The 15,059-nt window shown below is 47.2% G+C and overlaps 1 protein-coding gene across 2 annotated transcripts; it reads left to right on the forward strand.

The window, feature by feature from the left end:
* Positions 1–416: 416 nt before the first annotated feature.
* Positions 417–14,901, forward strand: LOC133418033 (cerebellar degeneration-related protein 2-like). Of its 2 annotated transcripts, none has more exons than XM_061706349.1 (6): positions 417–545; positions 5,067–5,179; positions 5,752–5,900; positions 5,976–6,140; positions 10,185–10,392; positions 10,460–14,901. In XM_061706349.1, exons 1-6 carry the CDS (start codon positions 485–487, stop codon positions 11,222–11,224), a joined length of 1,461 nt encoding a protein of 486 aa, XP_061562333.1. In that variant the 5' UTR covers positions 417–484; the 3' UTR covers positions 11,225–14,901. The 2 variants fall into 2 exon arrangements, with proteins under 2 accessions (XP_061562333.1, XP_061562334.1); XM_061706350.1 differs by having other exon boundaries at positions 444–519.
* Positions 14,902–15,059: the final 158 nt, after the last annotated feature.

Here is a 15,059-nt window from a genome sequence, read left to right on the forward strand (position 1 = left end):
AAGATTCCCTTGCTTTAGGCACAGTACGTAATTCGACTTGTGTCAGTTACTACACTATTACAGCATATCAACCTGGGAGTTTTGTCCACATCGAATGCAGCGTTTCAAAATAAAGGTCATGTGTGGCTATCATGACCTCGGCTGGACATTCCAAAATCACCTTTCTGTTGTCATTAACTTCTGGGTGATACGACTAACAGTATCCCTGGCTATTGAGATCTGATATGGCATTTCAAAATAAATGGTACACTTGACTGTGGTTGACTCTCCTTTCAGAAGGATATATTAAAAAACAAAACAAAACAAATGTTTTCTGCAAGTGGCAGCGTGGCAGGAAGTGCTCCTCTTGCAACATCTGTGCCGCGTGGATGGATGAGGAGGGGGAGGGGGGCTCATGTCGAGGAGGAGGAGGGGGGAGCAAACGACCGTGTCTCGAGTGCGCCAGGAGGATCTTCGGGCTGGAGCCGCGCTGAGCTCGGGCGCGATGGACGAGTTCGTTACCGAGGAGGAAGAGCCCTGGTACGACCAGCGGGACCTGGAGCAGGGTAACAACCGCCTCCTCGCCGGCCGCCGCGTGACAAAAGGCGCAACGCGACGGCCGCCGTTTCGGGCGCGTGGGCGAGGCGACGCTCGCCATTCGGCTCGTTTCAGCGAGTCCTTCGCAAATCGTCGCGACAAAATATGGAATGCGTCCGCCGAGCAGATTCGCTCAGGTTGCGGTGTTGTGACGTCATTGTTCCCAGACCGACGGACGTCGGTCATTTACTTTATTCACACACACACACACGCGCAAAAAAAAAAAACACACACAAAAAACAACTGTCACAGGATGCAAGTTATCGTGATGACAATTCCCGAATGACAGAGGAGCCAGAACAAAAAAACGCAAGTAAAACTCTCTCACTTTCTTTACCGGCTGCTTTTTATTTCCATTTTGTCTGAATGTTGAATATGCAGCCAAAACGATGGAACTGAACACAAAATCAGTTTAGCATTGAGATTCTCTATTTTGGGGGGGGGGCGAGAGCCCTTGGAAGGCCAAGTAACTTTATTTAGTATTTGTAAGAATCATACAACAGCAACAACAATACTACGACCTCTGCTACTACACTGTAAAAAAAAAAAAAAAAAGATTTTGGTGAGTGGTAAATATAATCCATGAAAACCATCGAAAATGTGAGATCGGTAAAGTGCCGTAAAAATGAGGGAACATTTGACCTACACGACCTGTTTGACATCAGTGGAAAAAGTCTGAGGAATTTCTGTATAATCCAACGGTATGACACATTTCGCATGATTATTTATTATATCATGATTGTAGTGCACATTTCGCATATGATTTAGAAGGTTCATTTTGCGCTGTCTTCTCTGACAGTTTCTTCCCAAAACCAAAAACGCCGCTTTACCTCATCTCCGGCCGTTCCTTCGCGCTCGGTCGCTGTGCCGAGTCATCCCAATAATCTATTCCTGAAGGTGAACCAGCGCTGAAAATACCTCACTCGGGATGAAACGGCAGGTGACGGAGCAGAGGTATTGGCGGGGCTGCGCTTGGACCATGTGACCTTATCCTGCGACAAGCTGCCATCTTGTCATGGATTGCATGGCGAATAGCTCATTGTTTGTGATTGTCAGTAGATGTGAGTGCATACACAAGCCCGAGTGCCCGATTCCAATCGAGTTGGGACGTTGTGTTAACCATAAATCAAAACAGAATGCAACGATTTGCAAAGCGTGTTCGAACTGTATTGAATTGCGTGCACTCCAAAGACAAGATAGTTCATGTTCAAACTGCAAACTGCTTTTAGCAAATAATCATGAACTTAAGAGTTCCAAAAAAGATGGGACAGGTGGCAAAAAAGACTGCGCAAGTTGAGGAATGCTCATCAAACACCTGTTTGGAACATCCCACATTGTTCCCCTCAATGATCCCACAGGCTCATTGGGAACAAGGTGGGTGCCATGATGGGCTAGAAAAGGAGCTTCCCTAGATCGCTCAGTCATTCACAAGCAAAGATGGGGCGAGGTTCACCTCTTTGTGAACAAGCGCAGGAGAAAATAGTCCAACAGTTTGAGGGCAATGTTCCTCAACGTACAATTGCAAGCAATCTGGGGATTTCATCATCTACGGTCCATAATATCCTCAAAAGGTTCAGAGAATCTGGAGAACTCACTGCATGGAAGCGGCGAGGCCGAAAACCCAACATCGAACGCCCGTGGCCTTCGATCCCTCAGGCGGCACTGCGTCAAAAACCGACATCGATGTTGTCAAGGATATCACCGCGTGGGCTCAGGAACACTTCAGAAAACCAAAGTCAGTCAATACAGTTCGGCGCTACGTCCGGAAGTGCAACTTGAAACTCTACTAGGCAAAGCAAAAGCCGTTGATCAACAACACCCAGGAACGCCGCCGGCTTCTCTGGGCCCGAGCTCATCCGAGATGGACCGACGCAAAGTGGAAAAGGGTTCTCTGGTCCGACGAGTCCACATTTCAAATTCGTGCGGCACGGTGACCGAGCGGTTTGAGAGTCTGCCTCACGGTTCTGAGGACCGGGGTTCAATCCCTTTGTGGCGTTCGCATGTTCTCCCCGTGCCTGCGTGGGTTTTCTTCTCCGGCCACTCGGGTTTCCTCCCACATCCCAAAAACATGCACGCTAGGTTCATTGACGACTCTAAATTGCCCGTCGGTGTGAATGTGAGTGCGAATGGTTGCTCGTCGGCACGTGCCCTGCGATGGGCTGGCGACCGGTTCAGGGTGCACCCCGCCTCCTGCCCGAAGATGGCTGGGATGGGCTCCGGCACCCCCCGTGGCTCAGAAAATGGGTGGATGGATGGATGGATGTCCATCGAAAAATACATAATACGGTAGGCATACTGTAAAGTTAAGTCTTTGAAGAATATGTTACGGTCTTAATATAACAGAGGATATTTCAAAAGATGTACATGTTTACATTCCAGTGTACATTGCACATACAGTTAATTAATGCTGGCTTTATGACGGCAGGAGTTTGACGGATGAACAACATTGTCGTCGTCTCCGAGGGGAAAACCCGAGCGGTGGCGTCACCGTATTAATGTCCGTGTTGTTTCCAGTTGCGCGGCGCTCTATTGCATCATCCCGAGCGCGGTGTCTTAATATTTGGACTCTTTCGTGTAGCCGACCGAATGAGCTGATAATGCGTAACGGAATTCAAAGCTTCTGTGTGCGTTTCCCGGCCGGCAAGCTTGGAACGGCGCGATCCCGTGGAATTCCTGACATTGTAGCAGCTCGACATGTCATTAGCATGCGGCTTTGTTTGGGCCTATTGTGTTCCCCCCGCCCCCCGGTCTCTACTGGCTAAATTCCGAGAAGCAGGAACGGGCCTCGGTTTAAATCGAACCGGAGGCTTCCCGGGCTCTTTCAGTGCTCCGGTTCAACTGCAACCGCAGACCTTAAACGTCCCGATTGAGACAGATGTGGAGTATTACTCATCTGTAACACAAAATGAATGCCCGCAGCGCAGGATAGGATGAACAGAAGACGTCTTGTTTTCCACATTCCGGCCACTGGGGTGACGCGCGTGTCAAAGCAATATTGCCTTTGGAAGAAAACAACAGCGGATAGAAATACACGGTATGCACAGCGTACAAGTCGGTATTATTATAAAGCTATTGAATGAACAGAAACATGCAGGAAAGGAATACTTCATGCACGATGGGATCACGTGTGACGTTTTGAGCGACGTCGGTCTGGAGCAAAGCCAAAGTATCGCTGGTAATGTTTTTTCCGTATTGATGGGCGGCCTTTTCTCGCCTCTCGAGCTTCGGCCGCTTGCCTCCCTGGCGGCTAAACCCAAATGACAAGTGGATGGTTTCCGTTGTGGTTTGAGCTCTCCCTCGGTGGGCTCGGCCGTGGTCCTCGATCTTCATCCGATGCAACTCTTTGTTTTTCATCGTGTGCATTTATGAAATAAATACAAGCAAATGTGGAGTTCATCGCATCGCATCGCACCCTATTTTCAGATATCAAACAACGAGCCTTGAAATTGTACGGGGATGGCACAAAATGCTGCTTTGCTGAAATGCCGCTAAAAGCCAAAATGTCTATTACACATCACGCATCATGACATTTATGAAAAAGGTCGCTTTTCAGGCTGTAAGAGGGAGAAGGGTCACATCAGTGCAATTTGAAAGTGCCATGATCCTTGGGGCGATGTCATGCTATCGTCGCGTTTCGGTCACGACGTGACTTTGTACTTTTTAATGGGTCGTATACAAAGTCTCTGGAATGTCTGCCTGTAAACAAGCCGATCTGCCCCCGTTCTGAAAATGCGTCTGAGAGCCAGCTCATCTTTATAATAACCACACCCTAACCCGCGCCACGATAAGCTCGGGACTCCGCTGTCTGAAACACTTCCATGCAGCAACACACTTTTGTTGGCTGCACAGATTAGCATTACCCGAAAGCCCTAGCTAAGCGTGTTTGCTCCCGATAAGCCACACGTCGTTGTTTGCCTGCGGGCGAAGTTGTCGACTCAGTCGCGGCAGGCATTTGCGTTTGGAGAGGATGTCCGTGGGCCACATGCATACGGTGTGTTGCATGAACTCCTGCCTCCACGAGTGAAAATGTTTTTATTTCCGCTAGCTTCGACCTGGTCAAGAAATCCGGACTTGGCCTTAGCATTGGCTGAGCAATACAGGGAGCCGTGTGCGTTTTCGTGGGAGAGCTACAATTATAGCGACGTGTTAAAAGCCAAGCAATTTCTTCCTGACAGACGAGCGTATACATTTGACAGAGCTCCGGGTCAGCAGCTACGCTTATCCCCGCCTCAGCAGAGACGGCGCAGACTGACCGCAGCTTTCTGTTCTTGCTCTCGATTATAGAGAATCGTTAACGATGAAGACGAATCATTTGAAAATAGATTGGGAAAAATCGAATAAATCGTTGCACCCCTCCATTTTTCTCTCCCTGAATTTCTCTGCTTTCTGTGAATATTCCATCATGCCATGCTTCAGCTCCCTTTTTCCTTTCTCACCTTCCGCATACATTATTTATTCAAGGTTCCCTCTTTGGTCCTTCCCATTTGCAGACCTCCACCTGGCTGCAGAGCTGGGAAAGACGTTGCTGGAGAGGAACAAGGAGCTGGAGGACTCCCTGCAGCAGATGTACATAACCAATGAAGAGCAAGTGCAAGAAATCGAGGTAGGAGAGACGGTGACTTTTGGCAACTCCGCCTCAATGCGTGGGGTGCAGTGCCGGTGACGCCGATTCTTTTGATACCAGCGAAAGAGGGAACGCAACAACAAATATAGTAGCAGTGTCGTCGTCTGCGCCACGAGAAGCAGGAGTGAGCAGAAACGGAGAGCTGGACAATGACACGCTGCTCACAAAAGTTGGGGATAACCTTTCAGAATGAACCTAAAATGCACGATAACCTTAACGGGTTAACTTAATTTGACCTTCTCTAAACCTTGGGATGCACGTCTACTGTTCAATGTTTGAGTCCTTTTTGCACAATTTTCTGTTCGACTAACGCAAAGAGCTGAGCAGCACAATTCACAGCAAGTGTTTGATCTCTTCCATGTAGACGCTTCCTAACTTTTTGTGAGCTCATAATTATCCATCATCACAGGGAGAGCAATCCGTTAACTATAATTGAAGTGTTCAGTCGTCGAAGTGGAAACCGCGATAAAGAAGAGAGTAAGAGGTAAATTGGCAAGAATATATTGCAGATGAATTTGAAACACAAACACGCCTGTGTGTTTCTCGTGCAGTACCTGTCAAAACAGCTGGAAGTCCTCCGGGACATGAACGAACAGCACGCCAAAGTGTACGAGCAACTGGACGGTACAGCAAGAGAGCTTGAACACACCAACCAAACACTCGTGAATGACAGCAAGACCTCACAGCAAAAGATAGAGGGGTAAAACATTCGTCTCGCTCAAATGTGTCAGAGTCCTGCTCTCGAAAAGACGTTTTGTCCTGCCTTTTGGATCAGGTTAACAGGGACCATTGAGGCTTTGCAGAATCAGGTGGAGTCCCTCTCAAGACAGGTGGAGCAGTTGCGCTCCGTGGAACAGCTCAGAGTCAAGCGGGAGAAGAGGGAACGACGCAAGACCATCCACTCCTTTCCTTGTCTGAAGGAACTTTGCACAGCACCCAGGTATGCTTGTCTCACTGGTGTCTGGTCAACACTGACAAGGAAATTCAACACAAGTTAAAACAGGGCTGGGCAAACTATGACCTGTGGGGCCTTACTTCAGTCTGGCCCACCAAGCATTTACCGTCATTTTTCGTGGAAAAATGCGCACCCCCAAAGTTGTCCTCAAAATTCTGGAAAACCCTTCCACCAATGTACAATGCATTTTTACAATGCATGATTTTGCTTCTGCCTATATGTATGTAGGCCGGTCCCGGGCCCGGATAAATGCAGAGGGTTGCGTCAGGAGGGGCATTCGGCTTAAAACTTTGCCAAACAAATATGAGCGTTCATCCAAAGAATTCCACACCCGATCGGTCGTGGCCCGCATTTAACGACGTCCGCGCCCGCCGCCGTCAACCTGCAGGGCGCCGTTGGAAATTCAGCTACTGTGGGTCGAAGACGAAGGAGAAGAAGAGGTGGAAAGCGGGTTCTTTGGCAGAAAGAGAAGAGGAAAAGCACAGAGCCTAGAACTGAATGCGGGGACATTGAATGTGGGGGCTATGACAGGAAAATCTCGGGAGTCGGTTGACATGATGATTAGGGGAAAGGTTGATATATTGTGTGTCCAGGAGAGCAGGTGGAAAGGCAGTAAGGCTAGAGGTTTAGGGGCAGGCTTTCAATTATTTGACCATGGTGTCGATGGTGAGAGAAATGGAGTCGGGGTTATTTTGAAAGAAGAGTTGGCTAAAATGTCTTGGAGGCGAAAAGAGTATCAGATCGAGTGATGAGGCTGCAACTTGAAATGGAGGGTGTTGTGTGTAATGTGATGAGTGGCTATGCCCCACAGGTGGGATGCGACCGACAGGGGAAAGAGAAATTCTGGAAGGAGCTAGACGAAGTAGTTCTGAGCATCCCAGACAGAGAGAGAGTCGTGATTGGTGCAGATTGTAATGGACATGTTGGTGAAGGTAATAGGGGGTGATGAAGAAGTGATGGGTAAGTACGGCATCCAGGAAAGGAACTTGGAGGGACAGATGGTGGTAGACTTTGCAACAAGGATGCAAATGGCTGGAGTGAACACTCTTTTCCAGAGGAGGCAGGAACATAGGGTGACCTACGAGAGCGGAGGTAGAAGGACGCAGGTGGATTACATCTTGTGCAGACGATGTTCATCTGGAAGGAGGTTACCGACTGTAAGGTTGTGGTGGGAGAGATTGTGGCAGCATACCATGGTGGTGTGTAAAATGACTCTGGTGGTGGGGAGGAAGATTAGGAAGACAAAGGCAGAGAAGAGAACCGTGTGGTGGAAGCTGAGACAGGACGAGTGTTGTGCAGCTTTTCGGGAAGGGGTGAGACAGGCTCTCGGTGGACGGGAGGAGCTTCCAGAAGACTGGACCGCTGCAGCCAAGGTGATCAGAGAGGCAGGCAGGAGAGTACTTGGTGTATCTTCTGGCAGGAAAGGAGAGAAGGAGACTTGGTGGTGGAACCTCACAGGACAGGAAATCATACAAGAGGTTAGCTAAGAAGAAGTGGGACACCGAGAGGACCGAGGAGAGGCGAAAGGAATACATTGAGATGCGACGTAGGGCCGAGGTAGAGGTGGCAAAGGCCAAACAAGAGGCATACGATGACATGTATGGCAGGTTGGACACTAAAGAAGGAGAAAAGGATCTATACAGGCTGGCCAGACAGAGGGATAGAGATGGGAAGGATGTGCAGCAGGTCAGGGTGATTAAGGATAGAGATGGAAATATGTTGACTGGTGCCAGCAGTGTGCTAGCTAGATGGAAAGAATACTTTGAGGAGTTGATGAATGAGGAAAATGAGAGAGAAGGGAGAGTAGAAGAGGCAAGTGCGATGGACCAGGAAGTGGCAATGATTAGTAAGGGGGAAGTTAGAAAGGCATTAAAGAGGATGAAAAATGGAAAGGCAGTTGGTCCTGATGACATTCCTGTGGAGGTATGGAAGCATCTAGGAGAGGTGGCTGTGGAGTTTTTGACCAGCTTGTTCAATAGAATTCTAGCGTGTGAGAAGATGCCTGAGGAATGGAGGAAAAGTGTACTTGTGCCCATTTTTAAGAACAAAGGTGATGTGCAGAGCTGTGGGAAGTATCGAGGAATAAAGTCGATGAACCGCACAATGAAGTTATGGGAAAGAGTCGTGGAGGCTAGACTCAGGACAGAAGTGAGTATTTGCGAGCAACAGTATGGTTTCATGCCTAGAAAGAGTACCACAGATGCATTATTTGCCTTGAGGATGTTGATGGAAAGGTACAGAGAAGGTCAGAAGGAGCTACATTGTGTCTTTGTAGATCTAGAGAAAGCCTATGACAGAGTACCCAGAGAGGAACTGTGGTGCTGCATGCGGAAGTCTGGAGTGGCAGAGAAGTATGTTAGAATAATACAGGACATGTACGAGGGCAGCGGAACAGCGATGAGGTGTGCTGGAGGTGTGACAGACGAATTTAAGGTGGAGGTGGGACTGCATCAGGGATCAGCCCTGAGCCTCTTCCTGTTTGCAGTGGTGATGGATAGGCTGACAGATGAGGTTAGACTGGAATCCCCGTGGACCTTGATGTTTGCAGATGACATTGTGAAAGCAGGGAGCAGGTGGAGGAACAGTTTGAAAGATGGAGGCATGCACTGGAAAGTAGAGGAATGAAGATTAGCCGAAGTGAAACAGAATATATGTGCATGAATGAGAGGGGTGGTGGGGGAAGAATGAGGCTACAGGGAGAAGAGATAGTGAGGGTGCAGGACTTGAAATAGTTGGGGTCAACCGTCCAGAGCAATGGTGAGTGTGGTCAGGAAGTGAAGAAACGGGTCCAAGCGGGTTGGAACGGGTGGAGGAAGGTGTCAGGTGTGTTATGTGACAGAAGAGTCTCTGCTGGGATGAAGGGCAAAGTTTAGAAGACAGTGGTGGGGCCAGCCATGACGGACGGATTAGAGACAGCGGCACTGAAGAGACGACAGCGAGCAGAGCTGGAGGTGGCGGAAATGAAGACGTCGAGGTTCGCTCCCGGAGTGACCGGGTCGGATCAAATTAGAAATGAGCTCATCAGAGGGACGGCCGAGGTTCGATGGTTTGGAGACAAAGTTGGAGAGCGCAGACTTGGATGGTTTGGACACGTCCAGAGGAGAAATAGTGAGTATATTGGCAGGAGGATGATGAGGGCGGAGCTGCCAGGCAAGAGAGCGAGAGGAAGACCAAAGAGAAGGTTGATGGACGTCGTGAAGGGAAGACGTGAGGGCAGTTGGTGTTGGAGAGGAGGATGCAGGAGATGGGCTTTCGTGGAGAAGGATGGCGCGCTGTGGCGACCCCTGACGGGACGAGCCCAAAGGAAAAGATGATTTGTGCCATTTGTATTCTTTTACCAGTAAGATCCGAGATACGCTGTCTAATTTAAAGCATATTATGTTTTTTTTTCCCAGCAATTTAAAATAGAGCTCAGATAAAGATGACCCAAGTCAACATAAAATGCAGTTTTTAAATGATGACTTTATTTATGAAGAAAAACTATTCAATACCAACTGCCCCTGTGTGAAAAAGTAATGCCCCCTCTTGTTAAATCATGAATTAACTGGGGCTAATCACATTTTGGGTTCATTTTCACTGATCACACTTAAGCCTGATTACTTCCAGACCTTTTCAATCAAGAAATCCCTTAAATAGAACCTGTTTGACGACCTGAAGTCAGCCAAAAGATCTCACAAAGCTGTAACAAAATGCCATGATCCAACGAAATCCAAGAACAGACAAAAAACAAAAGAAAGTAATTGACATCTAAGCCTGGAAAGGGTTACAAAGCAATTTCTAAAGCGTTAAGATTCCAGCGAACCGCGGCGAGAGCCATTGTCCTCCAATGGCGAAAACATGGAACTATGGTGAACCTTCCCAGGAGTGGCAGGCCTACGAAAACGATGTAACAGCAACTAAATAACAAAAGATGTACTTGTTTAATTTCCTTATCGATGGGTGGGAATGCACGCCAGAGACCCAACTATTTGTCTGCAAGCCATTTTCTCGAATATGTCCCCTTGAAGCCTGTTGTTTTGTTTGCGTCAGGTACGAAGATGAGTTTGTGGTGGGCAGGCCCGAAAGCTTTACTTCGGAGCCGAAGCATCAGCCGTTCGAAGAGGAGAACAAGCATCTGAGAGAGGCGGTGTCAGCTCTGCGAGCGGCTATTCGGACAGAGCGGGGGCGACGAGAAGGTGTGGAGAAGGAGTGCAACCTGCTCCTTGCGGACTTCTCGCGCCTGCAGACACGTGTGCAGGTAAAGTTCGAACTATTGCTGCGACGTTATGACAAGCCACCGTCTTACAATGGGATTTTGATCCAAGGATGCTGAGAGTTGTCAGGCAAGGGTGCGGGAGTTGGAGGTGGAGCTGCAGGAGCTGCAACAGCTACGCCGCACCCGAACTTTCCTTCTTGGAAACGACGACGACGTTGTAACCCTGACCCAGACTGTCCTCAATAGCACCCCGGAGACCGACACCTTCCTTGAGGGAGAGGTCGGCGAGACAGGAGGAGGTGTGAGGGAGGAGGCGGACGGTGTCACCGGTGTGCACGGGGAGGCTCTCCCCGAGTCAAACCCTGTGAGGAAAAGCTGTAGCGACACAGCACTCAATGCCATTGTCGCCCGGGATGCGTCTGGCCGCAGGAGAGGGAGCTACGCACTTCACGCCAACAGTGTGAGGAAGAGAGGGATGTCCATCCTCAGGGAGGTGGATGAGCAGTACCACGCTTTACTGGAAAAATACGAGGAGCTGCTGGGAAAATGCAGGCGCCACGAGGAAAGCCTTTGCCACGCGGGCGTCCAGACGTCCCGACCCGTCTCTCGAGACCCTTCCATGAAAGACTGCGCTATGGGCCACGCCCCTGCCCCTCCGCCGACTCCCACCCGGTCGCCTTCCACGCCAGAAGCCATCGAGATGATCGGCAAGCAAGTGGAGGCGGTGGATAAGCGTCTGGGACAGAACGCACCGGAGTACAAGGCTCTCTTCAAGGAGATATTTTCTCGTATCCAGAAGACCAAAATGGATATTAAAACTAGCAAATCTGCAAAGTCCAGCAAATCTAGCAAATCGGGCAAATCTAGTCAATAGCGACGTGTCTCGCTCGAGCGGGGACAGCTGTCGTACAATATCGGTGTTTAGTGCTTCTGCACTGTGAAACATACACACACCACCCAACACGAGTATAGTTCGCTGTCAGACACTTCCATCCATTGTCTACGTCACTTGTCCTCATTGCGGTCGCAGATGAGCTGGGGCCCATCCCAGCTCACCGCGGGCGAGAGGCGGGCTATGCCCTGTATAGGTCGCCAGCCAGTCGCCGGGCGCGAATGGACAAACAACCATTCAAACTCACATTCATACCTACGGACAACTTACAGCCTTCGATTAACCTGACGCATGTTTGGGACTGTGAGAGGAAGACGGAGTCTGAGGCTAACCAACAGCTCTCAGAACTCATTGCAAACCAAAAATGTCTATTTAAATGTGTTGGCTACAATACAAGAATAGGAGTAGTACAGTGTAGTATATTCAAATCTTTAGTCACACTTAGTCTTACAACTAGAATGCCATTGATCCCTAAATCCTTCTTTCGATCTGCACCATCAATACTGACATGTTGCATTATGCCAGAGTCGTAGCGTTGAGTTTCTTACCTTACAAATTGAGAAAGCAAATTAATATTTTGGAAAGTGCTACGTAATTCTAACAATGAAACAACGTCATAATAAGTGGAATGGCACTCGGTGGAACGCAGACCTCGTGCCGACATTGAAATGTTAACGAGATCAGAAACGCAGCTCCAGGATAGACAAGGGGAAGTCAAAAAGTAACGAGCCCAATTTAATTTCACCTACGAATACATAGCTTTTCCACTGTTTGAATTTTAAATACTTGTTTGAAAGTTTTGTTTAAGCCTGTGCTGTTGCAAAATGTGTATGGGGAAGCTGCAATCGGCAAAAAGTGGGTGTCTGACTCGTCCGAGGATAAACCGCTCAAGATGGTCTGCCGCTCTTTTGCTCCTGGACACCCGCTTTTTGACTTTACCGTAGCCTATTAGAGCTTCCCCACGCACATTTTTGTGATGGTTCCCCTTTACAAAGAAAGAAATTCAATCACAACTCTGTGCTTCTGACGGGCATCCAACAATGACTTCAATTCCAAAATGACTGACAGGAAGAGGACAGGCTTAAAACAAAACCTTTTTAAAATATACCTTCAAACAAGTATTTAAACTACAAACCATGAACATAAAAAAAAAAAAAAAAAAAAAAAAAATCAATCATTAGTAGTTTAAATTAAATTGGGCTCATTACTTTTCGACTGCCCCACGCCACGGTTGTGCTTTCAGCAATTAGCAGCATGCGGTCGGACTTGAACAAAGCAGAAGTTGGCAATTAATGGGCTTAATTGTGTACCCACATCCAATTACTGCTTTGTGCTCAGTTTACTACTGTTGCCACATGCAATCTTGCAACATACAGTAAGTCATACTACAACTCATAACCTGTGCTACAGAGAGAGCAACGTACCATCTTTTTAACTCATTCACTGCCAGCCTTCCCAGTTGACATGGATATTTTACTTCGAAAGCCGTCAACGGCAGTGAATGTGTTAAGTGCTTCTATACTCACTGAAACTGCAAAAAGGGAAAATAATTCCTCAGAAAAGGGGGGGGCGGGGGGGGGGGGAAACAGTCAAGCACTTTGTTATTAATAGACAACTGTAATGACATACATTAAGGAATAGGCGATTGCAATAGGACCAAGACGATGGGACGATTTTCATTCTGTTCCCATTTGACACCTTTCTGCAAGTCCCATGGAAATCAGATTTGGCATTTTTGCGTAATCCTTATACTTACAAACCAACAACGCTCAGTCAAACGCTCGGTTTTGCTCTTTTATCCACACGCAAAAAAAAAAAACAGAACAAAATGGATGTTTCGAAGAATAAAAGTTTTGCAAAAAGCGTGTCAATGAATAAAAATCAACATCATTGGCGGAGGTAAAATGATCAACCAGGGATGAACTAAACCGAACCAACATGCAAACTCACTTTTGCTCCTCTACTGCGGGATGCTGGCTTCACTGCCCTTTACATATACAGGGTTCCTCGCTTTACGACAGCCTGAATTTGTACGTACAACGCCTTCGAATGTGCAGTCCTCGGTCGCTCACCGACATTAATGCAGTCGTAAAGTCACAATTACAGTAAATGTTTGTTGAAAAGGCACTTTTATAAAGCAGTCAAATGAAAGAGTAAAACTTTTGGGGCACTGTCCGGGAATCAAACTTTCTGCATGGACGTCATCAGCATGTGCCACGACACTACCAGTGTGTTTGCTTCTGTAATGCTTGTGTGAAAAGAATGCCACGAACACTCCCGCTAATTGCTTCGATGCTGCTGCCTTGGAGAAATGCCGCGCAGGATCATCTTTGCAGATTTGACTCTGCCTCGGCATCGACGCCTACGAACAAAGGGTTCAAGTGGGCTACAGCGATAACATCTTAGATAACATCTCATCACGTGAGAATCTCCACACATGACGAGAAAAGCAATCGCCGTGTGTCCTTACTGGTTTTATAGCACGGTGTATCTGAGATGACCTGCAGCACACCACTGACCATGTCCTCCCCGAAACCAGATCGGTCTTAGTACCAAGACTGACCTGTGAGAGGCAGCATGGTGCCACAGGGAATACTAACAGCCTGAAAATACAAAGAAGAAGAAAGAGTACTGCAGGCTGACTGCTAGCTTTTCTGGTATGACCGTTTCAAACTTTTCTTTACTCTCTTTACTCTGCTGTCTGCAACCAGGTCAGCACTCCAAATTAGACTGACTGAGAATTAAAACCCAAAAAAAGTCACGTTTAACACACACGGTCAGGATAATCTTTTATAGACATCCGATGATCCGGCCTTGGCTCATTTTCATCGGAAGGGAGGGAAAATTCTCAAATTCAGTCCAAAGTTCGTGTGTTCATTTGTAACCCTCTTAGAATCATAACGTCTTGTCATTCCATAATACAGTATATACATGTATTAATGCCATAACTGTGATTATTTTTAATAAACTATCTACATAATGTAAAGCAGTAGCCCCTTGAAGACAATTAACTATTCACAACCCCCCCCAAAAAAAGGGTGCATTATTGCATTATACCACATTATTTCCCTCTAACAACATTTAACAATAGGCATGTTGAAAGCAGGGCTTTGTTTTAACACGTGCAGCCTTCCGAAACAAACTAACCTTGAAAACTCTTTGGATGATTGAAGGACTTTTGGGGGATTGTGATTGCCTTTGTATATTATACATTTTGCTTGAATGAATGTTTTTGCCATGTTGAACACGAAACCCGCAAATGTTTTCTTCATTCTGGTCATAAAATCAGAGATTAGGAAAATCTTGCAGTCAATAGAACAGGATAACTGTGATATATCAAGTGCATTTTAAGCACTGTTAACCCAGTTAGATGTATTTAGAGAAATATCAATGCCTAACGACAAGCTTTTTGTCAGTGTTTTTGTTTTGTCCTTTGCACTTGGACTCATTCAGTGCCTCTTTGCATTTTTGGGAGTGGAAATGTACCTTTGTATTTATTTTTTACCAACACAATGTCATATGAATTGCTTTACCTTTACTATAATCCATGTGCTTGATTATTATTGGGACTCATATTTTAGATTGGGCTTGTCAGTCAATATTCATGCCATTGTCGCTCAACGAAGGTCTATTGATAATAAAGCCTCACACTGCGTTCATTGTCGTTAGTGTGTTGCAATAAGTAATAGCAAGTACTGGACTGTATGAAGACACATCATGTCGAACGTAACCCTCCTACTACCTTTCGATGTTTAATGACTCAAAATGACGGACTTTATTTTCTTTTTCTGGGTTTATGTTACATGTCTTTACCTCG

The sequence above is a fragment of the Phycodurus eques genome, chromosome 19, assembly GCF_024500275.1.
Source record: "Phycodurus eques isolate BA_2022a chromosome 19, UOR_Pequ_1.1, whole genome shotgun sequence".
Classification (NCBI taxonomy): Eukaryota; Metazoa; Chordata; class Actinopteri; order Syngnathiformes; family Syngnathidae; genus Phycodurus; species Phycodurus eques.

What these genes read in the sequence shown, in the direction of transcription:
- LOC133418033 (XM_061706349.1), top strand. Translation starts at nt 485, where the DNA reads ATGGACGAGTTCGTTACCGAGGAGGAAGAGCCCTGGTACGACCAGCGG. An exon ending in CCAGCGGGACCTGGAGCAGG is followed by an intron (nt 546 to 5,066) that starts GTAACAACCGCC and finishes TCCCATTTGCAG; the next exon opens with ACCTCCACCTGGCTGCAGAG. An exon ending in AGCAAGTGCAAGAAATCGAG is followed by an intron (nt 5,180 to 5,751) that starts GTAGGAGAGACG and finishes TTTCTCGTGCAG; the next exon opens with TACCTGTCAAAACAGCTGGA.